General features: G+C 53.8%; 1 protein-coding gene across 6 annotated transcripts in view; it reads left to right on the plus strand.

The window, feature by feature from the left end:
- The window catches only part of PHF3 (PHD finger protein 3), a 38,310-nt gene extending 13,517 nt beyond the window's left edge, over positions 1 to 24,793 (plus strand). For 3 of the 6 annotated variants that reach the window (XM_054169520.1, XM_054169538.1, XM_054169529.1), the window contains exons 4-15: positions 6,857 to 7,166; positions 8,057 to 8,234; positions 8,672 to 8,822; positions 8,943 to 9,099; positions 10,223 to 10,339; positions 12,907 to 13,038; positions 16,925 to 17,057; positions 18,032 to 18,227; positions 19,012 to 19,159; positions 20,095 to 20,184; positions 21,389 to 21,584; positions 22,265 to 24,793. In XM_054169520.1, the coding sequence (XP_054025495.1) occupies positions 6,857 to 7,166; positions 8,057 to 8,234; positions 8,672 to 8,822; positions 8,943 to 9,099; positions 10,223 to 10,339; positions 12,907 to 13,038; positions 16,925 to 17,057; positions 18,032 to 18,227; positions 19,012 to 19,159; positions 20,095 to 20,184; positions 21,389 to 21,584; positions 22,265 to 24,405 (3,949 nt within the window). In that variant the 3' untranslated portion in view covers positions 24,406 to 24,793. Of the gene's footprint in view, positions 1 to 395; positions 607 to 6,437; positions 6,609 to 6,711; positions 6,772 to 6,856; positions 7,167 to 8,056; positions 8,235 to 8,671; positions 8,823 to 8,942; positions 9,100 to 10,222; positions 10,340 to 12,906; positions 13,039 to 16,924; positions 17,058 to 18,031; positions 18,228 to 19,011; positions 19,160 to 20,094; positions 20,185 to 21,388; positions 21,585 to 22,264 lie in introns of those variants that run through there. The other 3 variants (XM_054169562.1, XM_054169544.1, XM_054169553.1) reach the window with 3 other exon arrangements.
- Positions 24,794 to 24,998: the final 205 nt, after the last annotated feature.

The raw sequence follows: 24,998 nt of genomic DNA on the forward strand, positions 1-24,998 counted from the left end.
AGGCAGCTCTGAGGTCCCCCTGGAGCCTTCTCCTCTCCAGGCTGAGCACCCCCAGCTCCCTCAGCCTGGCCTCACAGCAGAGCTGGTCCAGCCCTGGGATCATCTTTGTGGCCTCCACAGCTCTGTGTCCTTCTGCTGCTGGGGACAGCAGAGCTGGAGGCAGGATTGGAGGTGAGGTCTGAGCAGAGCTCAGGGGCAGCATCCCCTCTCCTGCCCTGAGGTCAGACACTTAGTCCCCAGGTCCCAATCATTTCCAGGGCTGTCAGCTGTCACTCTTTAGAGTTTTCCTCAAGAAAATGTCATTTTTGGTAGCCCAGCCCCAGTCCAGCAGCTCTGGTACTGTCTGTGGCACTCTTCCTGTTTTCAACCACCTTTTTTTCTTTCTCTTTCAGCTTTACATCTTCCCATCCAGCCTTACAACATGGGTAAACCCTTCTGCACTTCCACCTTTGAAGCAACCTCCAGGCAGAAACTTTGGTGTCTTACTAGTCCAAGATACCACAACCTCTGCAGACAGCTGTGCAAGAGGACATCCTTGATCCTTCAAGCCAGGCTTCAGCAGCCTTTGAGCACTGCCCATTGCCCAGTGTCATCCCTGGATGTTGTGTGAGTGAAGCAGATACAGGTGTCCAAGGGAACTGCTGCTAAAGAGGCTTCTTTGCATGATTGCTGTCAAGTGTCCTCTGCTCCAGCCTCAGAGGCTGCTCTCTGGCAGCTGAGTGGTGTGAAATAGCCTAGGAGAAATTGTGGAACTTTAGGCAGCTCTGAGTCTGTACATTCCTGACAATGAGGTTGGTGAGACCTGGAACAGGCTGCCCAGGGAGGATCATGGATGCCCCTTCCCTGGAGGTGTTCCATTTCTTGAGCACCCTGGGCTAGTGTGAGGAGTCCCTGCCCATGGCAGGGGGTTGGAGCTGGATGATGTTGAAGGCCCTTTCCAACCCAGCCCATTCTGTCCATGCCCAATCTTTTGGGGGACCATTTTGTATTAACTGTGTTTAAACAGGACAGCTGCAACCACCACATCCTGGTTGGTAGTGTTGGAGCCACAGGATGACAGAAAGAGAGGCATTGGAAGGGACCTCTGGAGCTCACCCAGCCCAACCCCCTGCCAGAGCAGGGTACCCAGGGCAGGGCACACAGAACACAGCCAGCTGGGCTGGAATGTCTCCAGAGAAGGAGACTCCACAACCTCTCTGGGCAGCCTGCCCAGGAGAGAAGCAATCCCTAGGACACAGTGCAGGCTGCATGGACAGTGCCAGGGACTCCTTTTAGTCTTGGTTTAGCCTGCAGAAGGTTCATGGTTTAAGCTGAAACCTCCTTGTGAAGACTGGAATGAAACCAAAGGGGTGGTCCCACCTCCAGCAGTGAGCCTGAGATCACAGCATCTTTTGGGTTGGCAAAGCCCTCTGAGACCATCCAGTCCAGCCAGCAACCCAGCCCCACCATGGCCACCAAACCCTGGCCCCAGGTGCCATGGCCACAGCTTGCTGGAGCACCTCCAGGGATGGGGACTCCACCACCTCCCTGGCCAACCTCTGCCAGTCCCTGACCACTCTTGCAGCAAAGACATTGTTCCTCCTCTCCAGTGTTCCCAAAGCTTTACTGCTGATTGCTTGCACTGATACAAGGTGGAGCCTGTGATGGATCCTTGTAGATGAAGCCTTGAGCAACCTGGGCTGGTGGGAGGTGTCTCTGCCCTTGGCAGGGGGTTGCAGCTGGATGATCCTGAAGGTCCCTTCCAACCCAAACCATTCTGTGATTCTGTGGTCTTGAAGGTCCCTTCCAACCCAAACAATTCTGTGATCTCCAAGGTCCCTTCCACCCCAAAGCATTCTATGATTCTGTGACCTCAAAGGTCCCTTCCAACCCAAACCATTTCCATGATTCTGTGACCTCAGAGCTCCCTTCCAACCCAAACCATTTCCATGATTCTGTGACCTCAAAGGTCCCTTCCAACCCAAACCATTTCCATGATTCTGTGACCTCAAAGGTTCCTTCCAACCCAAACTATTCTGTGATTCTCTGACCTCAAAGGTCCCTTCCAACCCAAACCATTCTGTGATTCTGTGCTCTCAAAGGTCCCTTCCAACCCACCACCTCCCTCAGTAAAGGTGGCTTGGATGCCATCTGGCCTCTTGGTGTCTGAAGTGACACCAAGTGGAGATCTTTCCTGAGCTGAATTCATGACAGGTTTCTTTGTTTTGTTGGCCTTTTCATTTCCTGCTAGACCTGAGCTAAAGATGTGAGGCTGGATGCCTATCCTTCCCATCCACCATAGATTAGAGTCAGTAAGGCTGGAAAAGACCTTGAAGATCATCAAGTCCAACCATCAACCCAGCTCCCATGGCCACTACCCTACATCCTGAAGCTCCACATCGCCACACTCTCATCCACCACCTCTGTTGCTCACTTGGTACATGTGAGCTGAGCTGGAGACCTTCCATCTGCTGGCCAGTTAAATGTTGGAAGATGTTCAGCATCTTCTGTCCTTTAGGCTCTGCAGTGTTAAGCCCTTCTGCAAATTTCAGCCAGGGTCTAGGTCTTGATGTGGATTTTGGTTTGGTTGCTAAAGGTTGGCCCAGTGGAGTTGGTCTCCAGTGTCTGACTTTACAAACTTGGGGGTGGGGGGGAAATAGATCTGGTTTTAATCAAAATGGATCAGGTTTTAGTCAAGGTAGATCTGGGTTTAGTCAACATAGAGCTGGGTTTAGTGCAAACAGATCAGGTTTTGGTCACAGTAGGTCTGGATTTAGTCCAGCTTCAGCTTGTAGCAGTTGTAGTTGGTAGCTGTTCAGCCAGTAGCTTCAACTGGCTGCATTGTTGGCTTCCTCCTGCTAAACACCACCTTAGCTGAGGCCACCAAATATCTGCTAAGCCAGAGGCACTTGACTCTTTAGCTGGACTTAGCTCTGGGCTTGGACTTTCTAGACCCAGCTTCAGTGTTCCCAAAGCTTTACTGCTGATTGCTTGCACTGATACAAGGTGGAGCCTGTGATGGATCCTTGTAGAACTTGTAGATGAAGCCTTGAGCAACCTGGGCTGGTGGGAGGTGTCCCTGCCCTTGGCAGGGGGTTGCAGCTGGATGATCCTGAAGGTCCCTTCCAACCCAAGCCATTCCATGATTCTGTGACCTCAAAGGTCCCTTCCAACCCAAGCCATTCCATGATTCTGTGACCTCAAAGGTCCCTTCCAACACAAGCCATTCCATGATTCTGTGACCTCAAAGGTCCCTTCCAACCCAAGCCATTCTGTGGCCTCAAAGGTCCCTTCCAACCCAAGCCATTCTGTGGCCTCAAAGGTCCCTTCCAACCCAAGCCATTCTGTGGCCTCAAAGGTCCCTTCCAACCCAAGCCATTCTGTGGCCTCAAAGGTCCCTTCCAACCCAAGCCATTCTGTGACCTCAGAGGTCCCTTCCAACCCAAGCCATTCTGTGACCTCAGAGGTCCCTTCCAACCCAAGCCATTCTGTGACCTCAAAGGTCCCTTCCAACCCAAGCCATTCTGTGACCACAGAGGTCCCTTCCAACCCAAGCCATTCTGTGACCTCAAAGGTCCCTTCCAACCCAAGCCATTCTGTGACCTCAGAGGTCCCTTCCAACCCAAACCTTTCCATGATTCTGTGACCTCAAAGGTCTCTTCCAACCCAGACCACTCCATAATATGAATGAAGCAAGCTGGAGAGTTCCTTTCCACTTCTGGAGAGTGAGGGTTGCCCTAAGCTTGCTCTGTAGTAGTTACATGGAGGAGTAGTGGTTAGAGCAGCTCCTTGCCAGAGTAGGAAGATCCATAGATCTTTTTCCTGGAATCCTCTTGCAAAAGAGATCTCTGGGATGATACAGAACCAGAGTTTGCAGATCAATTCCTCACCTAAGAAAGAGATTAGATGGCAGAGCTAGCTGTAGTTTCAGCCTGAAATCCATCTCTAAAATCCATGGGTCATGTAGTCTAAGCCCAGAAGCCATCTGCTTTGTGTAGTTTAAGAGTAAGATCCATCTACTTAGTAGAGTTTAAGCCCAGAATCCATCTAGCTAATGTAATTTAAGCCTAGAATCCATCTGTTGGATGCAATTTAAGCCTGAAATGCATCTATCTAATGTTGTTTAAGCTTAAATTCCACCTGTTTAATGTAGCTTATGCCTAAATTCCATCTGTTTAATGTAGTCTAAGTCTAAAATGCATTGATTTGATGTAGTTCCAATCTAAAATGCATCATTTGGGATAGTTTAAGCCTGGAATCCATCAATTTGATGTAGTCTAAGCCTAAATTCACAGACACACCCCCAGGGGATGGGAAAGCAGACAGAGCATCAGTGCATGCAGCTCTTCCTGCACCATTTGAGACTCTATGTGTGGTCACTGCTGTGAGGATAGTGACAAAGCCCTGCCTGCCCAGGAGGGCTCCTCACACTGGCTGTACTAGAGAGAAAGTCCACATTCAAGCTGTGCCAGGGGAAGTTTAGGCTTGAGAGGGAGGAGAAAATTCTTCCCAGAGAGAGTTGTTGGCCATTGGGATGTGCTGCCCAGGGAGGTGGTGGAGTCCCCATCCCTGGAGGTGTTCAAAAGGGGACTGGATGTGGCACTTGGTGCCATGGTTTAGTAGCCATGAGGTGTTGGGTGACAGGTTGGACTTGATGATCTTTGAGGTCTCTTCCAGCCTTATTGATTCTCTGATTCTTCTCACACTGAGCACAGAGTCTTGCAATGGGTTGGAAGGGACCTTCACAGAGTCACAGAGTGGTTGGAAGAACCTTAAAGATGATACAATCCTAGAATGGGTTGGGTTGGAAGGAGCCTTCAAGATCATCCAGTTCCACCCTCCCCTGGTGTCACTTGAGGCCATTTCCTCTCATTAATGATGACTCATTTTGGCTGGAACAGACCTTTAGGAGCAGGTCCAGCCATTGATGCTTGGACACAGAATCATAGATTCATGGAGTGGGTTGGGAAAGGCCCTCAAAGCTCATCCAGCTCCAACCCCCTGCCATGGGCAGGGAGGGACACCTGCCACCTGCCCAGGTCTCATCCAGCCTGGCCTTGAGCACCTCCAAGCAGGGGACACTTAAGTCTTGGTGATAGTTAATTTAAGTTTAGTGTTTTCACCAAAATAGTTTCCTTTTAGCCCAAGTCACCTTTACAACAGGTGGGAAATCCTCTTTATACCCAAAGTGAGTTTTACTTTTGGGATAAGAGAGTGGTTGGAGCAAGTCCTGAGGTGAAAGCTGTGCTGGAAGTGAGATGGAGTTTGGTCTTTGGAATCATAGGGATGGGATAGGAGACGAGGAGGTGATCTGAGAGGAGGGTCAGGTTGGAGAGAAGGAAAAGTGCCTTTGCTGCAGGAGAGCCTGCCCAGGGAGGTGGTGGAGTCCCCATCCCTGGAGGCGTTCCAGGAAGGTGTGGCTGTGGCACTTGGGGTTTAGTGGCTGTGGTGGGGCTGGGCTGATGTGATTAGATGATGTCAGAGGGCTTTTCCAACCCAAACAATTCCATGAGACTGAGTTGGTTCTGAATAAAAGAGCTGAGCAACTCAGGTGGCATCTCCCTTGTTGAGGCCAAACCAAACAGGCACTGCAAGCTGGAGAGATGTAGGTGGGACCCAACCTTCTGCTCTCATCATCACCACCAAGAAGGGCAGTAAAAAGCAGCTTGCTGCTGTTATTCCTGGTGTGTAAAATACAAAGGAATTCAGAGCAGCCAGATGTTCCCATCTTAGCTGTCACAGCAGGAACAGGAGGAGAAGAGATGGCCTCAAGTTGGAGCCAGGGGGAGCTTAGTCTTTTCTTCCTAGTCTCAGGTGATAGGACAAGAGGAAATGGCCTCAAGTTGTGACAGTTGGGCTGGAGATGAGAATAAACTTCTTGACTGGAAGAGTTCTCAAAGCCTGGCACAGGATGCCCAGGGAGGTGGTGGAGTGACCATCCCTGGAGGTGTTCAAATACATGTAGACATGGCACCTGGGGACATGGTGTGGTGGTGAACTTGGCAGTGCTGGGTTGATGCTTGGACTGGATGATCTGGGAGGTCTTTTCCATCCTTGATGGTTCCATCACCTCTTACTGCTGAGGGAGATGGTGGCTGTTGATAGCCTTCTGCTGTAAGGATGATGGGAAAGAAAAAGGAGATGGTAACTGAATGATCCCTCCCTGGGGTGGTCAGGGCCAGGCTGGATGAGGCCTTCAGCAGCCTGGGCTGGTGGGAGGTGTCCCTGCCCATGGCAGGGGGGTTGGAACTGGATGGTCTTGAAGGTCCCTTCCAACCCAACCCATTCTATGTCTCTGTGAACCTTGCATGAAGTTTTCCAGGTCTTTTCCAACACAGCCCTGCTGTGGAGAGTCTGGGGAGTGGGTTCCTCTTTGAATTGCTGTGGGGACTTTTTGGATACATTTCTGTCAGATTGCTTTTGTAATAGCAGCCTGAAAAACTGCTGCTGGGTAGGATTTGAGGGGAAGGTTCCAAAGCCACCCTGAAGCTTTGAAAGACTCTTGGACTACTGCTAAAAAAGAAAGGCAAATAGGGCACCAAAAAATCCCAACCCCATTTCTCAGGAGGATCATCCCATGGTGTAAGGCTGGAGATGGATGTAAAGCTACTGAGAAAATCACTGTCCAGGTAAGGGGGGCCTGGTGAGATGCCCAGATCAGAGCAAGTGCCTCCTTCTGCATGGGCTGAGGGTGCTGAGCCCTGGAGCAGGCTGCCCCTTGAGGCTGTGGAGTCTCCTTCTCCGGAGACTTTCCAGCCCCACCTGGCTGTGCTCCTGTGTGCCCTGCCCTGGGTGAGCTCCAGAGGTCCCTCCAGCCCCCAGGGTGTGGTACCTGCTCTGTCTGCAGGCTGTGTCTGACTGCTGCCTCTCTCCTCAGGTTCATGGTGGGCTGTGGCAGGTGTGATGACTGGTTCCACGGGGACTGCGTGGGGCTGAGTCTCTCCCAGGCGCAGCAGATGGGAGAAGAAGACAAGGAGTACGTCTGTGTGAGATGCTGTGCCGAGGAGGACAGGAGGATGGAGTGCCTGGAGCAGAGTGGGGCAGAGGCTCCAGGCAGACTGGACATGCAGAGAGAAGAGAGAGGCCCTGAGGGTGACAAAGGGATGGCCAAGCAGCCCCCTCCCGGGGCTGACAAAAGCAAGCAGGCAGAGGACTCTGGGAAGCACAAAGTCAAGATCTTCAGACGGGTGGGTCTCACCTCCTGCCCAGGGAAGGCTGAATCCCTTCTGCTTCCTGGGCTTGAATTCTGAGCTAAAGAGCCCCAGGGGATCTCTCCAACCCAAACCATCCCATGGCTTCCTATGGGTACTTGCCTCAAACTGCCCCAGGGCTTTCCTTGGCTCCCCTGACCTTCAAAAGTAGCTGGAGTCAGGAGTGGTCTTCAGCAGAGAGCTTAACTGCAAGTCACAGAATGGTAGGGGGTGGAAGGGGCCTCTGGAGGTCAACACAGGAACACATCCAGATGGGTTTGGAAAGCCTCCGGAGAAGGAGACTCCACCACCTCTCTGGGCAGCCTGCTCCAGGGCTCAGCACCCTCCAGTTACAGAAGTTCCTCCTCATGCTCAGATGAACTTCTGATGTTCCACTCTGTGCCCCTTGCCCCTTGTCCTGTCCCTGGCCACCACTGAACCAAGCCTGGTCCCAGCCCCCTGACCCCCACCCTTGCAGTATTGATCAGCACTGATCAGATCCCCTCAGGCTGCTCCTCTCCAGGCTCTGAGCCCCAGGGCTCTCAGCCTTTGCTCCTCCCAGAGCTGCTCCAGGCCCCTCAGCAGCTCTGCAGCCCTTTGCTGTGCCCTCTGCAGCAAGTCCCTGTCCTTGGACTGGGGAGCCCAGAGCTGGAGAGCAGCCTCCAGCTGTGGCCTCATCAGGGCAGAGCAGAGGGGCAGGAGAAGCTCCCCTGAGCTGCTGGCCACACTCTTCTTGGTGCCCCCCAGGCTGCCCTTGGCCTTCTTGGCCCCAAGAGCAGCTTGCTGGCTCCTGGGCATCCTGCTGGCCACCAGCACCCCCAGGGCTGCTCCCCAGAGCTGCTCTCCACTGTAGCCCTCACGCTAACTTGTGTACCTGTGTGTTGCAGGAATCTGGTGATGGGAAGAACGTGGCAGAGGCCAGAGATGTGGATGCTAGGAAAGGACAACAGCCTCCTGCTCGGAAAGGCACACAGGGTGCTGCAGGCCCTCGGCGCTCCCCTGAGGAGAAGAACGAGAAGCTGGGCAAAGAGTCCCTTGGTGTGCTGGAAAGGGCCTCAAAGCCAGGTACAGCCCTCCAGGCTGAGTCTCAGGGACAGGCATGGTGCAGGATGGTGATGTTCTTTGCAGGATTAGGGTTGGAAACCATCTTCTGTAGTCCAGGTGATGGTGATGGCCCTGGGTGATCTTCAGGGTCCCTTCCAACCCCACCCCTTCCATGCATCTTGGTCCTGTGTAAAAGCCAATCCCTGTAGTCAAAGGGGCAAGCTCTTGCTTTGTTTCTTTCAAGGATGTATTTTTTTTCCCCTGGATGAATCTGGAATGCAGAATCCAAATGGAATAAGAAGGAAAACCAAACCCACAACCACCCTCTGAGTCCCTTCTCTTCTTCTGGAAGGCCACTTCTTAGCAGTCTGAGAGTAAAATCGATGCCATTCAGCAGGATTCCAGCTTTCTGGCAGCAGCTGGAGGAGCTGACAGTGTTTTCCTGGTGTTTTTCCTAGGTGTCCATGAGAAGCCAGAGCTGAAGAAGAAGAAGAATGAGAAAGGCTCCGTTCCTGCACCGCACCTCCCGGCTGTCCCTGCTTCCAAGCCTTCTGCTGACCAGATAAGGCAGAGTGTCAAGCAGTCCCTGAAGGAAATCCTGATGAAGAGGTAAAACACAGAGGATTCAATGAAAGAAGTTGTTGGGTTGGGTGTCAGAAGGCAGAGGCAAGGATAAAAGCTGCTTGGAATCCTTTGTTGATTTCCCCTCTCCTCTATGTCCTCTCCTAGGCTGACTGACTCCAGTCTGAAGATCCCTGAGGAGAGAGCAGCCAAGGTGGCCACCAGGATCGAGCGGGAGCTGTTCTCTTTCTTTCGGGACACTGACTCCAAGTACAAGAACAAGTACAGGAGCCTGATGTTCAACCTCAAAGACCCCAAGAACAACGTAGGTGCTGCTTGCTGTGCTCTGCAGGCAGCCTGCTCGGCCTCACACTGCGGGGGACAGTGCTCTGGGGGACATGGGAGACAAGTGGGCTCTGGAGAACCTCACTGAGGTTCCTCAAGCTGCGCCAGGGGAAGTTTAGGCTGGAGGTGAGGAGAAAGTTCTTCACTGAGAGAGTTGTTAGCCTTTGGAATGTGCTGCCCAGGGAGGTGGTGGAGTCCCCATCCCTGGAGGTGTTCAAGAGGGGATTGGATGTGGCACTTGGTGCCATGGTTTAGTAGTCATGAGGTGCTGGGTGACAGGTTGGACTTGATGATCCTTGAGGTCTTTTCCAACCTTATTGATTCTATGATTCTGAGTGGGCTGAGGAGAACTCATAGTATTAGTCAGGGTTGGAAGGGACCACAAGGATCATCTAGTTCCAACCCCCCTGCCATGGGCAGGGACACCCCACACTAGATCAGGCTGGCCAGAGCCTCATCCAGCCTGGGCTTAAACACCTCCAGGGATGGGGCCTCAACCACCTCCCTGGACAACCCATTCCAGGGCTTCACCACTCTCAACTCATGAGGGTGTACAAGGCCACGTGGGCTGAGGAGAACTCATGAGGGTGTACAAGGCCACATGAGCTGAGGAGAGCCTCACTGAGGTTCTCTAAGGCCAAGTGCAAGGTCCTGTACCTGGGTCAGGGCAGTTCAGGATACCAGTCCTGGTTGGGGGCAATGAGATTGAGAGCAGCCCTGCAGAGAAGGACTTGCTGCTGCTGGGTGAGAAGCTGGACAAGAGCCAGCAGCCTGACCCAGCTGCAGGTCCTTGAGCTGTGGCTTGTTAAGCCTCCTGCAGCTGGCACTGCCCCACTTCTCAAGCCTGCCAAGATCCTCCTGGAAGCCATCTGTGTGCTCAAGTGAGTCCAGCACCACACAGCTTGGTGTCCTCAGCGGACCTGCTGAAGGTGCCCTCAGTGCCACTGTCCGTGTTGGTGACAAGAGATGTTGGACAGCACTGGACCCAAAGCCACCTGATCCCAGCAGCTCTCCAGACTGCTGCTTTCCTGCTTCATTTCCTGCTTCATTGCCTGCTGGTTTGGTCTTGCCAGCAACAATTCACTTTTTCTTCTTCCTTCTAGATCTTATTTAAGAAAGTCCTGAAAGGAGAGGTTACTCCAGACCACCTCATCAAGATGAGCCCAGAAGAACTGGCATCCAAGGAACTGGCTGCTTGGAGGCAGAGAGAGAACAGACATGTGAGATTGGGCAGTTGGTGGTGGTGGAGCATCTTGAGCTCCTGTTGGCAGCCTGGGTGCATGTGGAGCAGAATTCAGGTTGCACAAAGCAGGAGCATCCTTCCTTTGTTTGGTGATCAAAACCCAAAGGGCTTCCTAGAAAGCTAGAGTGGCTCAGGCTGGAAGGGAGCTCAGAGCTCATCCCCTCCACCCTCCCCACCATGCCCAGGGACACCTCTCAGCTAGGCTCAGCTGCTCCAGGCCTCATCCGGCCTGGCCTTGAGCACCCCCAGGCAGGAGGCAGCCACAGCCTCCCTGGGCAGCCTGTGCCAGAGTCTCAGCACCCTGGCACTGAACAACTTCTTCCTCAGCTCCACTCTGCCCCTGCTCTGCCTCAGCTCCAAACCATTCCCCCTTGGCCTGTCCCAGACACCCTCAGGGGAAGTCCCTCTGCCGCCTTTAGTGCTGAAGCTCTGCCTTAGGCCTTGCTTCAATCCATGCTCCGTTTGCCACGTGAAATAGAAGAGTTTGTTCTTTTGTTGCCCCAAAGAGTTGGGTTGGGTTGGAAGGGACCTTAAAGCTCAGCTACTTCCAACCTACTTGGCAAATCCCGGTTAGCTGTTAGTACTTCGGTGCAGCTCGGAGGGGGTGTGTGGGGCACGGAGGGTTGGCGTGGGGCGCATGGGGCGTGGAGGGTTGGCGTGGGGCGCGGGGGGTTGGTGTGGGGCGCGGGGGTGCGGAGGGTTGGTGTGGGGCGCGGGGGGTTGGTGTGGGGCGCATGGGGTGTGGAGGGTTGGCGTGGGACGCGTGGGGCGCGGAGGGTTGGCGTGGGGCACGTGGGGTGCATGGGGCGCGAAGGGTTGGCGTGGGGCGCATGGGGCGTGGAGGGTTGGCGTGGGGCGCGGGGGGTTGGTGTGGGGCGCGGGGGCGCGGAGGGTTGGTGTGGGGCGCGGGGGGCGCGGAGGGTTGGCATGGGGCGCGGGGGGTGCGGAGGGTTGGTGTGGGGCGCGGGGGGTTGGTGTGGGGCGCATGGGGCGCAGAGGGTTGGCGTGGGGCGCATGGGGGCGCGGAGGGTTGGCGTGGGGTGCATGGGGGCGCGGAGGGTTGGCGTGGGGTGCATGGGGCGCAGAGGGTTGGCGTGGGGTGCATGGGGGCGGGGAGGGTTGGCGTGGGGTGCATGGGGGCGGGGAGGGTTGGCGTGGGGTGCATGGGGGCGGGGAGGGTTGGCGTGGGGTGCATGGGGGCGGGGAGGGTTGGCGTGGGGTGCATGGGGCGCGGAGGGTTGGCATGGGGCGCATGGGGCGCAGAGGGTTGGCGTGGGGCGCATGGGGTGCGGAGGGTTGGTGTGGGGCGCGTGGGGCGCGGAGGGTTGGCATGGGGCGCGGAGGGTTGGTGTGGGGCGCATGGGGCGCGGAGGGTTGGCGTGGGGCGCGGGGGGCGCGGAGGGTTGGCGTGGGGCGCGTGGGGCGCAGAGGGTTGGCGTGGGGCGCGGGGGTGCGGAGGGTTGGCGTGGGGCGCGTGGGTGCGGAGGGTTGGCGTGGGGCGCGGAGGGTTGGCGTGGGGCGCGTGGGGCGCGGAGGGTTGGCGTGGGGCGCGTGGGGCGCGGAGGGTTGGCGTGGGGCGCGGAGGGTTGGTGTGGGGCGCATGGGGCGCGGAGGGTTGGCATGGGGGCGCAGAGGGTTGGGGTGGGGTGCGGGGGGTTGGCGTGGGGCGCGGGGGCGTGGGGGGTTGGCGGGGGGCACGGGGGGTTGGTGTGGGGCACGGGGGGTTGGCGTTGTGGCGTTGGGTGCAGGGGGTTGGCGTGGGGCGCGGGGGCGTGGAGGGTTGGTGTGGGGCGCGGGGGGTTGGCGTGGGGTGCGGAGGGTTGGCGTTGTGGCGTTGGGTGCAGGGGGTTGGCGGGGGGCACAGGGGGTTGGTAGGAGGTGCGGGGGGTTGGCATGGGGCTCGTGGGGTGCAGGGGGTTGGTGTGGGGCGGGGGGGTTGGCATGGGGCGGGGGGATTTGTGTGGGGCACGGAGGGTTGGTGTTGTGGCGTTGGGCGCAGGGGGTTGGCGTGGGGCGCGGGGGGTTGGTATGGGGCGTGGAGGGTTCCTCTGGAGCTTGGAGGGTTTGTATGGAGCTCATGTGGGGCTCGGAGGGTTCGTGTGGGGCTCGGTTCGTGTGGGACACAGAGGGTTTGTGTGGAGCTCATGGATTGCAGGGGGTTGGCGGCGGCATGGGGGGTTGGTGTGGGGCTTGTAGGGCACAGGGGGTTGGTGTGGGGCCTGGAGGGTTCCTCTGGAGCTTGGAGGGTTTGTATGGGGCTCATGTGGGGCTCGGAGGGTTCATGTGGGGCTTGGTTCATGTGGGGCATGGAGGGTTTGTGTGGAGCTCGTGGGGCTCAGGGGGTTGGCGTGGGGCACGGGGGGTTGGTGTGGGGCCTGGAGGGTTCCTCTGGAGCTTGCAGGGTTTGTATGGAGCTCATGTGGGGCTCGGAGGGTTCATGTGGGGCTCGGTTCGCCTGGGATGCGGAGGGTTGGCGTGGGGCTCAAGGGGGCCTTACCTGTCAGCAAATACTCACCGAGTCCCTGGTGCTCGTTCTGTTCGCAGACAATTGAAATGATTGAGAAGGAGCAGAGGGAGGTCGAGAGGAGACCCATCACCAAAATCACTCACAAGGGGGAAATTGAGATTGAAAGTGAAGCCCCCATGAAGGAGCAGGAGGAGGCCATGGAAGTTCAGGTACAGAGCCTGGCAGCAGTGTCCTCAGCCCCTGGCTGGGCTGGGCAGGGCTCTGGTGCTCAGAGCTGGAAAGGGCTGGGGAGGCTTGGCTGAGGTACAGTTTCCCTGCAGTCTTTGGTAGTTTTGCTGTTTTTCTCCATGTTCATAGAATAGAATAGAATCAATAAGGTTGGAAGAGACCTCAAAGATCATCAAGTCCATCCTGTCACCCAACACCTCAGGACTACTAAACCATGGCACCAAGTGCCACATCCAATTCCCTCTTGAACACCTCCAGGGATGGGGACTCCACCACCTCCCTGGGCAGCACATTCCAATGGCCAACAACTCTCTCTGTGTAGAACTTCTTCCTAACATCCAGCCTAAACCTCCCCTGACACAGCTTGAGACTGTGTCCTCTTGCTCTGGTGCTGGGTGCCTGGGAGAAGAGACCAACCCCCACCTGGCTACAACCTCCCTTCAGGGAGTTGCAGACAGCAAGAAGGTCTCCCCTGAGCCTCCTCTTCTGCAGGCTAAGCAACCCCAGCTCCCTCAGCCTCTCCTCACAGGGCTGTGCTCCAGACCCCTCCCCAGCTTTGTTGCCCTTCTCTGGACACCTTCCAGCAACTCAACATCTTGCCTAAACTGAGGGGCCCAGAGCTGGACACAGGACTCAAGGTGTGGCCTAACCAGTGCTGAGCACAGGGCACAATGACTTCCCTGCTCCTGCTGGCCACACTCTTCCTGATGCAGGCCAGGATGCCATTGGCCTTCTTGGCCACCTGGGCACCCTGCTGGCTCATGTTCAGCCTACTCTCAACCAGTACCCCCAGGTCCCTTTCTGTCCATGACTTCATGATGGCAATGGCAGGAAAGAAATCTTAGCTGGGAGAGAGTTAGGAGTAGCAATTAATTAATTTAGTGGCAGGAAATACTCTAAAACTGAGCTGAAAATTTATTTGGAATGGCAATTAATTCATTTAACAGCTGAAAATGTTTTAAATCTGACCTAAGATGGAACTATTGATACCAGTTAATTAATCTGGTAGTAGAAAGTGCTCTAAGTCTCACCTAAAATATAGGTAGGAATAGAAACTAATTAATTTCATAGTAGAAAACACTCTGAATAGTAATGCATTTATTAATATCTATTAAAGAATTGAATTGTTAATATCTATTAAAGAACTGAATAGTACAAAAGACAGTTTGTTCCACTGTTGTAATATTAATTAAGTTGTAATGATAATTTATTATTGGTAATAAATCCCTACCCTTCTTAATATCTCTTAATTAATTTAATAGTGGGGGAAAAGAACAATCCATCTGGCCTGGAAGGGATTTATTAAAGCCATTTCATTAATTTGGTAGCAGAAAGGAGTCTTTAAGTCTTAGCTGACAAATAATTTGGAGTAACAATTAATTAATTTACAGGCAGGAAGTACTTCAAACCTTACCTAAAATTATCATTCATCAATTAAATAGTAGAAAATACTTTCTTAGCTGTGTATTAATAGCACTTAATTAATAGCAGAGCTTGCCTAAAGTAGCATTATTAATACCAATTAATTCCTTTAATAGCAGAAAACAATTTAAATCTTAGCTGACATGTATTTATTAATAGCAGTTAATGAATTTAATAGCAGAAAACAGTCTAAATCTTAGCTGAAATGTATTTATTAATACCAGTTAATTCCTTTAATAGTAGAAAACAGTTTAAATCTTAGCTGAAATGTATTTATTAATAGCAGTTAATTCCTTTAATAGTAGAAAACAGTCTAAATCTTAGCTGAAATGTATTTATTAATACCAGTTAATTCCTTTAATAGTAGAAAAAGTTTAAATCTTAGCTGAAATGTATTTATTAATAGCAGTTAATTCCTTTAATAGCAGAAAACAGTCTAAATCTTAGCTGAAATGTATTTATTAATAGCAGTTAATGAATTTAATAGCAGAAAACAGTCTGAATCTTAGCTGAAATGTATTTATTAATAGCAGTTAATTCCTTTAATAGCAGAAAACAGTCTGAATCTTAGCTGAAATGTATTTATTAATAGCAGTTAATTCCTTTAATAGCAGAAAACAGTCTGAATCTTAGCTGACATGTATTTATTAATACCAATTAATTCCTTTAATAGTAGAAAAAGTTTAAATCTTAGCTGAAAAGTATTTATTAATAGCAGTTAATTCCTTTAATAGCAGAAAACAGTCTAAATCTTAGCTGAAATGTATTTATTAATACCAATTAATTCCTTTAATAGCAGAAAACAGTCTAAATCTTAGCTGACATGTATTTATTAATAACAGTTAATGAGTTTAATAGCAGAAAACAGTCTAAATCTTAGCTGAAATGTATTTATTAATACCAATTAATTCCTTTAATAGCAGAAAACAGTCTGAATCTTAGCTGAAATGTATTTATTAATAGCACTTAATTCCTTTAATAGCAGAAAACAGTCTGAATCTTAGCTGACATGTATTTATTAATAGCAGTTAATTCCTTTAATAGCAGAAAACAGTCTAAATCTTAGCTGAAATGTATTTATTAATAGCAGTTAATGAGTTTAATAGCAGAAAATAGTTTAAATCTTAGCTGAAATGTATTTATTAATAGCAGTTAATTCCTTTAATAGCAGAAAACAGTCTGAATCTTAGCTGAAATGTATTTATTAATAGCAGTTAATTCCTTTAATAGCAGAAAATAGTTTAAATCTTAGCTGAAATGTATTTATTAATAGCAGTTAATGAATTTAATAGCAGAAAACAGTCTAAATCTTAGCTGACATGTATTTATTAATAGCAGTTAATGAGTTTAATAGCAGAAAACAGTCTAAATCTTAGCTGAAATGTATTTATTAATAGCAGTTAATGAGTTTAATAGCAGAAAACAGTCTAAATCTTAGCTGAAATGTATTTATTAATACCAATTAATTCCTTTAATAGCAGAAAACAGTCTGAATCTTAGCTGAAATGTATTTATTAATAGCAGTTAATTCCTTTAATAGCAGAAAACAGTCTAAATCTTAGCTGAAATGTCTTTATTAATAGCAGTTAATGAATTTCGTAGCAGAAAACAGCCTAAATCTTAGCTGGCAAATAATTTGGCATGACAATTAATTTGATGGCAGAAACGACTTTAAATCTTGCCTCAAACAAAAGCAGCATTATTCACACCAATTAATGTATTAGTAGAAAATACTCTGGTTTAGCTGAACTGTATTAAATAATGCCAATTAATTACTAGCAAATCTTACCTAAAATGGCATTATTGATGCCAATTAATTCCTTCAGCAGCAGAAAGCAGGTTAACTCTGACCTGAGATGGATGTATTAATAGCAGCTAATGAATTTAATAGCAGAAAGTAGTCCAAATCTTAGCTGAAATGTGTTTGTTAATGGCTTGAATAGGAGAAAGGACTCTTAAATCTCACCTGAAGCACATTTACCAATGCCAATCAATTAATTTCCTGGTAGAAATGACTCCAGATCTTAGCTTGAAAGGTATTAAGGAGTTCAGCTTCTCATCATTGTAGTAGGGTTTGTTAGATGCTATCTAGAGGAGACTTGATTTATGGATTGCATTTGCTGAGAGGTGGGATTGAAGTGGGGACTTGGTTCATTCATGGTGTTTACTGATATTCTTACACTGGATTTAGGTCAGACTTGGTTTATTGATTGTACTTACTGATTTGATGAGATCTGAGTTAGATCAGCCTGGATTGATTGGTTGTGTTCCCCGAGATCTGCTTCCAGCCTGTGAGGCTCTGCAGCTGCTGCTGAAGTTTGGTGTCCCCGGAGCAAGCCCCCTAAAGCGCCCCAGCAGAGCTGCTCCGTAGCTCTTGAATCATCAGTAGCTGCTCAGTGTGCTGCTGTTGTGTTGAACAAGGGCACTGTGTTGGGTTGTCCCCAGGAGCCTGGCCTGAAGCTGCTGGAGAGGGCCGAGGAGGCTGACAGGGACCGGGAAGTGGCGGAGTCTGCGTCCCCAGACACCACCAGCCAGCACAAGAACCACCTCTTCGACCTCAACTGCAAGATCTGCATAGGTAGGGCTGGAAAGAGCACCCAGGGCAGCCCAGCTTCCAGAGTGGGCTTCCAGAGTGCATCCGTGGAATCATTGCATGGCCTGCTTGGACAGCACCTGGAGCTCACTGAGTCCAACCACAGAAAGGTGTCTCCTTCTGCACAGCTCTTAAATGTGGCCCTAAGCTCCTCAGCCAAATGGCTTTTGGACATCTCCGGGGTGGAGACTCCTCCACGTCCCTGGGCAGCCTGGCCAGGCCCTGACCACTTGCAGCAAAGAAATTTTTCCTTATCTCCAACCTAACCCTCCCCTGGGGCAACTTGAGATCATTTCCTCTTGTTCTGCCTCTTCCTACTAGGGAACAGGGCCCAACCCCCAGCTCACTGCAGCCTCTCCTCAGAGAGCAATGAGGTCTCCCCTCTGCATCCTGAACATCCCCAGCTCCCTCAGCTGCTCCTCCCCAGCCCTCTTCTCCAGACCCTTCCCCAGCTCTGTTGCCCTTCTCTGGCCCTGCTCCAGCCCTCAATGTCCTTGCGGTGAGGGCCCCAAACCTGAACCCAGCACTCAAGCTGTGACCACCCCAGTGCTCAGCCCAGGGGCACAATCTCTGCCCTGGTGCTGCTGCCCACACCACTGCTGCTCCAGGCCAGGCTGCTGGTGGCCTTTTTGGCTCCTCTCAGCCAGCTGCCAACCAGCATCCCAGGCTGTGTTCCCACTGGACCAGTCCCACCTTTACCTCTCCCCAGGCTGTAATTCTCTATCCAACAGATCAGTTCTTTGTCCCACCCCACTGCCATGACAACCTGGAGTATCCTTGGTGCATCCTGCACGTGTGCCCTGCCCTGGGTGCCCCTGCTGGGGCCGGGGGGTTGGACTGGGTGGTCTCCAGAGCTCCCATCCAACCCCTCTGTCCTGTGATTCCATGAAGTTCCATGCCCCCAGAGGCTGTGTGTTCCGTGTGCTGGCCCCTAAAGGCCCCTGGCTGCCTCCCTGCAGGGCGCATGGCTCCCCCCTCGGACGCCCTCTCCTCCAAGAAGGTGAAGGTGTCGGTGGGAGTGGCGCGGAAGCCGTCGGACAACGAGGCCGAGAGCATCGCCGACGCCCTCTCCTCCACCTCCAGCATCCTGGCTGCAGAGCTGCTGGAAGAGGACAAGCAAGACTCAGCCAAGTCCTCGCTGCCACCTCTCCCAAAGTAACCAAAGCTGCTGCCAGGGGGGTTGTGGGTGAAGGGCATCGTTGGGCTTAGCAGAGGGTGGCTTTGGTTGGGAAAGCCTTCCGGATCCTCCGGCCCAGCCATTCTCTGGCTCTGCCCAGGCTGGGGCTAACACATGGCCCTCAGCACCACAGCTCTGCCTCTCTGGAACACCTCCAGGGATGGGGATGCAGCCACCTCCCTAAGTAGCCTGGGCCAGGCTCTGAGAACCCTTTCCAAACTAACCCTCCCCTGGGGCAACCTGAGGCCATTCCCTCTCTTCCTGTTTCTTGTTACTAGAGAGAAGCAACCGACCCCCACCTGGCTCCCACCTCCTCTCAGGGAGCTGTAGAGAGCAGTGAGGTCTCCTTCAGCCTCCTCTTCTCCAGACTAAACACCCCCAGGTCCCTCCTAAGCCAGTCCATGAGAGGTGCTGTCTGCCTGTTCTTTTCATTGACCATCGAGTGGGAAGGCCTCAGTGCCCTCTCCTTTCTTTCACAAGGAAACTCAAGTTCATGGAATGTGTTGGGCTGGAAGGGACCTTCAAGACCATCCAGTTCCAACCCCCTGCCATGGGTAGGGACACCTCCCACCAGCCCAGGTTGCTCAAGGCCTCATCCAGCCTGGCCTGGAACACTTCCAGGGAGGGGACAGCCACAGCCTCCCTGGGCAACCAGTTCCAGTGTCTCCCCACCCTCATACTGAGTTAGAATCTTGACTCCTGTGATCTTTTGGGCTCTGTCATGTTCTAGAAGTGGGGCTTTGTATTGTGTTTTGGTTTTAGGTCAGAAACCCCTGGAACAGTGGAATGTGAAAGTCTGTTCCTGGCACGCCTGAACTTCATCTGGAAGGGCTTCATCAATATGCCTTCAGTGGCCAAGTTTGTCATCAAGGCTTACCCAGTGTCTGGCTCCTTTGATTATTTGACAGAGGTATTTCTAGTGACTGCAGAGGAAATTAATTAACCATTAATTCATTAACTGGGGGGACTTGTTCCACTTGTGGGCTGCTGGTAATTCAGTGATGAAAGGCAGCAAAGGGCATGGACCTGTTAGAGAGGGTCCAGAGGAGGCCACAAAGATGATCAGAGGGCTGGAGAACCTCTGCTTTGGGGACAGGCTGAGAGAGTTGGGGCTGTGCAGCCTGGAGAAGAGAAGGCTCCAGGCAGACCTTAGAGCTGCATCTCAGTATCTGCAGGGGAGCTGCAGGCAAGCTGGGGAGGGACTGTTCAGAAGGGGCTCTGGGGATAGGATGAGGGACAAGGGTTTGGAACTGGAGCAGGGCAGGGTTAGGTTGGACATCAGGAGGAATTTCTGCACAGTGAGGGAGGGCAGACACTGGAACAGGCTGCCCAGGAAGGTGGTTGAGGCTCCATCCCTGCAGACATCCAAGCTCAGCCTTGCTGTGTCCCTGGGCAGCCTGCTGTGGCTGGAGCTGCCCCTGCTGCCTGCAGGGGGTTGGACAAGATGCCCTTGGAGGGTCCCTTCCAGCCTGATGCATTCTGAAAGTGTCTGCTGAGAGGCTGTGCAGCTTTGTGTCCAGGGCTGGTTCCTAAAATCTGTGTTGGCTGTTGGTGCTTTGGAAACACCTTCTGTAGCAGAAAGCAGCAGGTAAGGCAGGACAGGGTCTGCTGCTGGAGTGAAGACTCTGCTGGGACCCATTTTCTGCTGGCCACACTCCTCTGGCTGCAGCCCAGCACACAGCTGCCTTCTGGGCTGCATGAGGGCACTGCTCAGCACCCAGCACCCCCAGGTCTCTGAAGAGCCAGGAGAATGAAGCATGTTTTGAATGCATGAAACAGGTCCTGTGTGAAAGGCTTACAGCAGTTTGTATGCTGGGCTTAGAGTTCTCTTGTCCTTGCTCCTAGGATTTACCTGACAGTATCCAAGTAGGGGGCAGGATCTCCCCTCACACTGTCTGGGAGTATGTAGAGAAAATCAAAGCTTCAGGGACCAAGGTAAGATGTTTGCTTGGTGGAGAGCTGCTCTCTCCATGCACCCTGTTCACCCCAGAGATCTTCATTGCCTTCCTTGCTCAGGGGTGTCTGTGACATACCTGACAGTTGTGGGTGACTGGTGTGTGTGTGTGGGGTGAGATGGGTGGCAGCTGCTGGGCTTCATGTTCTTATCACCTAACCTTAGCCTGCCACTTGCTGCTAGAGAACACTTGGTTGCATGGAATTGTTTGGGTTGGATCTCAGAAGCCCTCTGAGATCACCCAGTCCAACACCAACCCAACCCCACCATGGCCCCAAGTGCCAGGGCCACAGCTTTCTGGAACACCTCCAGGGATGGGGACTCCACCATCTCCCTGGGCAGCTTCTGCCAGTCCCTGACCACTCCTGCAGCAAGGAAATTTCTCCCAGTCTCCAACTCGACCCTCTCCTGGCACAATTCCAGGCTATGTCCTCTCCTAGAACTAGAGACTGGGGAGCAGAGCCCAACCCCCAGCTCCCTTCAGCCTCCTCTCAGGGAGCTGCAGAGAGCAAGGAGGTCTCCCTCAGCCTCCTCTTCACACTGAACACCCCCAGCTCCCTCAGCTGCTCCTCCCCAGCCCTCTTCTTCTGACTCTTCCCCAGTTCTGCTGCCCTTCTCTGGACCTACTTCAGCCCCTCAATGTCCTCCTTGCAGTGAGTGGCCCAAAACAGACCCCAGCACTGAACCCAGCCAGGGGTGGGACTGGATGATCTCTTAGAGATCCTTTCCAACCCCCACCATGCTGTGGATTTATGATTCCATCTCAAGGTGCAGGGTTTTGCACTTGCCTTTGCTGCCCTTCACAAAGCTTAGCTGAGGTCCCTGTCAGTGTCACCCAGCCTTCCATCAGCCCCTGCTTGTGTGCCACCTCAGGGCACCTCCTGTCCAGTGTGTCAGCAAGCCTTTAAAGAGCATCAGCCCCAGGCTCTAGTCGTGGTTCTGGGGTCTGCATGCTGCTCTTCTCCCACTCCCAGTGGCTCTCTTGGACACAAAAGCTTTGCCCCCTAGCCGGAGGTGTTCCAGGCCAGGCTGGATGAGGCCTCGGGCAAGCTGGGCTGGTGGGAGGTGTCCCTGCCCACGGCAGGCTGTGGGGACTGGGTGATGTTGAAGGTCCCTTGCAAGGCAGTCTGTGCATGGATGAATGGCTGCAGTCAGCACTGTGCCTTGTCCCTGTCTCTGCCCCAGGAGATCTGTGTGGTTCGCTTCACCCCTGTGACCGAGGAGGATCAGATCTCCTACGCCTTGCTCTTCGCCTACTTCAGCAGCAGGAAGCGTTACGGTGTGGCTGCCAACAACATGAAGCAGGTGAAGGATTTGTACCTCATCCCCCTGGGCTCCTCTGACAAAGTCCCACATCACCTGGTGCCTTTTGATGGGCCTGGTAAGTGCAGGCTTGGGAGTCGGAGCTGTGCTCTCACAGCACTGAGCTGCTGGAGGGCAGCGCAGAGGAGGGAGAGGGACCTGGGGGTGCTGGTGGCCAGCAGGATGCCCCTGAGCCGGCAACGTGCCCTGGTGGCCAAGAAGGCCAAGGGCAGCCTGGGGTAGAGTAGAAGGGGGGTGGTGAGCAGGTCTGAAGAGGTTCTCCTCCCATTCTGCTCTGCCCTGCTGAGGCCACATCTGGAATCTTGTGGCCAGTTCTGGGCCCCTTGGCTCAAGAAGGACCTCAGGGAACTGCTGGAGAGAGTCCAGAGCAGAGCCACAGAGCTGCTGCAGGGTGAGGGAGCTGGGGCTTGGAGCAGAGGAGCCTGAGGGCTGCCCTCATAGCTGGTGATAAAGAAGTGCAGGGCTGGAGCCAGGCTCTGCTCAGGGATGTCCAAGCACAGCACAAGGGGCACTGGGGGCAAGCTGGAGCAGAGGAGGTGCCACAGGAACAGCAGGGGAAATACTTTGTCCCTGGGAGGGTGCTGAGTCCTGGAGCAGGCTGCCCAGAGAGGTTGTGGAGGCTCCTTCTCTGGAGCCTTTCCAAACCCTTCTGGTTGTGTTCCTGGGTGCCCTGGCCTGGGTGCCCCTGCTGTAGGCAGGCCCTAAGCAGGTGCTCAGCTGCTGCTGCTTTCTGTGCAGGGATTGAAGTCCACCGACCCAACTTGTTGCTGGGGTTGATCATCCGCCAGAAGATGAAGAGGCAGAGCCCTGCTGTGGCTGCTGCCGGCTTTGCGGATGAGCCTGCCGAGAGCACCTTGAGCTCCCTGCCACCAGAGAAGAAAAGCAAGCCAAGCAAACCTGAGGTCTCTCATCACGAGCTGGGCCTGGAGGAAGAGGAGGAAAATGATTTCTTTAACTCCTTCACGACGGTGCTGCACAAGCAGAGGAACAAACCCCAGCAGCCCAGCGCCGAGGATGCCGCGGCGGCCGCCGAGCCCCTGGTGGAAAGCGCCAAGCACGAACCGCCAAAGCCTCTCAGATTTCTGCCTGGGGTCCTGGTGGGCTGGGAAAATCAACCTTCTGCTCTGGAGCTGGCAAATAAACCCCTGCCAGTGGATGACATTCTCCAAAGCCTCTTGGGCACCACGGGGCAGGCGCTGGAGCCCAGCAAGGCAGAAGCAAGCTCCAGCGAAGACATTCCCCTGCTGAACGAGCAGGCAGCCTCCAAAGAGGAGGACATGGACGTTGCTGAGGGAACTCCCGAGGGCAGCGAGGCAAAGGCTGCTTCGGGTGACCCCCCAGAAGTCAGCAGCGCTGCTGCAGCTGTGGATGCGGCAGCTGGAGGCACCTCAAGCTCTGCCAAGAGTGCTGGGCCCTTGCTGGGCCTGACCCTTAAGGGGAAGCCTCCAGATGTCTCCACGGATGCATTTTTAGCTACTCTCTCTGCTCAGAACAAAGACACTGAAGAGGCTACGGAGAACGACCCAAAGAGGCAGCTGCCTGACAAGGACACTGCTGCCCAGGAAGTCAGAAGGACCACAAGTTCCAGCTTCTCCACCTCCTCCTCTTCCTCTTCCTCCTCCTCCTCCAGCACAGGGAAAAAACCCAATGAGAACAACCTTGCAGCAGGCTGCTCTGAGGGTGCCCCTGCCACCACCTCTAAAGCCTCTCCCTTCATTAACCTAAAGAGGGACCCGCGGCAGGCAGCTGGCCGCAGCCAGCAGGCTGCAGAGAGCAAGGAAGGGGAGGCCAGCAGGGGAGAGGAGCGCCAGGGGCCCCCGGGCGCTGAGCCAGCAGAGGCAGACTGCAAGCAGCCTCCTGCAGAAGCGGCAGTGAAGCCCTACCAGGGAGAGGCTCAGGGCAGCGAGGCGCAGCAGGGCCCGGCCGCAGCCCAGGCGGAGGCCGCGGAGGCCAAGCAGCCCCAGGAGGATGCCCTGCTGCAGAGCGTGGAGGCAGCGGCTGCCTTCAGGAGGGGCCCGGCGGCAGCCGCGGCTCCCTTCGAAGCAGAGAACCCTTCTCGCTCGGAATTCCTCCCCCAGGGCCCCGGCCCCGTCCCGGGCAGCAGCTTCCCCCCGGCCAGAGCCGCCCAGCAGAGCTTCCAGCACGCCAAGCCCAGCCCAGCCGGCTTTCAGTTCCAGGCCCCTGCGCCCCCCAGCTTCCCCCCGCAGAGCAGCCCCATGTTTGCCTTCCCTCCTCACCTGCCGCCGCCGCTGCTTCCGCCTCCTGCCTTCGGCTTTCCTCAGAGCCCCATGCTGCCCTGGCCGCCGGTGGCTCACCTGGCGGGGCAGCCCCCGCCCTTCGCCGGCCCCATGGCCCCGGGGCTCCCGCCGGGGGCTCACAAGCAGCCCAGGTTCCTGGGCCCCGAGGGCTTCTTCGGTGGCAAAGAGAGCAGGAGGCCGGAGAGGCGCCACAGCGACCCGTGGGGCAGGCAGGAGCAGCCCCAGCACCCGGAGAGGGCCTTCAGCAGGGGCAAGAGCGAGCAGCACAGGCAGAGGTTCTACAGCGAGTCCCAGCAGCAGAAGAAGGAGAGGTACGAGAAGGAGTGGAGCTGGGAGCAGGAGGCTGAGCGGAACAGGCGCAGGGACAGGACCCAGGAGAAGGAGAGGGAGAGGAAGGGCAGAGAGGAAGGGCAGCGAGACAAGGAGCGAGCGCGGTCCCCGCACGCCGCCGAGGGGAAGAGCCCCAGAGAGACTAAGAACCCCGAGAAAAAGGGGGAGAAGCCCAGACCCGAGGAGGACAAGGAGAAGGAGAAGAGCAAAGAGAAGCACAGGGAGAGGGAGAGCGAGAAGAGCAGAGACAGACACAGGGACCACAGCGACAGAAGCAAAAGCAAGAGGTGAAAGGCTGCAGGCAGACAAATCCCATGTCAAGAACCTTTCCCAGGTAGGGCCTCAACCTTTGTGTGGAAGCGGAGGGAAGAAGAACACAGCCCCAGAAGCCTGCTAGGATTGTGCCATGGTTTTAATCCCTTCTTGGGGTTCTGCAGAACTCAGTCTGTGGCCTTGGTCCCAGCCAAGGCTGAGTTCCTTTGCTCCTGACACCCAACCGCAAGTAGGGACTGGAACACTTTTAACGACTTCTCCGTTGCTCTGCGGTTCCAAACTTTCAACACTTGTGAAGCTTGGGAGGTTTGGGGGTTGGGTTTGTTTGGGGTTTCCCTTTGGTCCTAGCTGAGGCTTCCCTCAAATCCTGGAAATTTTAGCTGCTGCCTTTCGCGCTCTCTTCTGGTTTGAGGTCACTTTAACAGTGAATTCCAGGCTCTCCAACTCCTCGGTCTGGTCTGGTTTGGTTTTGCACTGCTGGTAACGAGTCGGAATTTCCACCCAGCCAAAACCATTTGGGGTTTGTTCTTTTTAATACTCAAAATCCTCCAGCCACCAAAATCCCTTTTTCGTTCCCAAAGTCTCCACACCTCCTCCCACCACCTAATCCC

Source organism: Dryobates pubescens, chromosome 2, assembly GCF_014839835.1.
Source record: "Dryobates pubescens isolate bDryPub1 chromosome 2, bDryPub1.pri, whole genome shotgun sequence".
Classification (NCBI taxonomy): Eukaryota; Metazoa; Chordata; class Aves; order Piciformes; family Picidae; genus Dryobates; species Dryobates pubescens.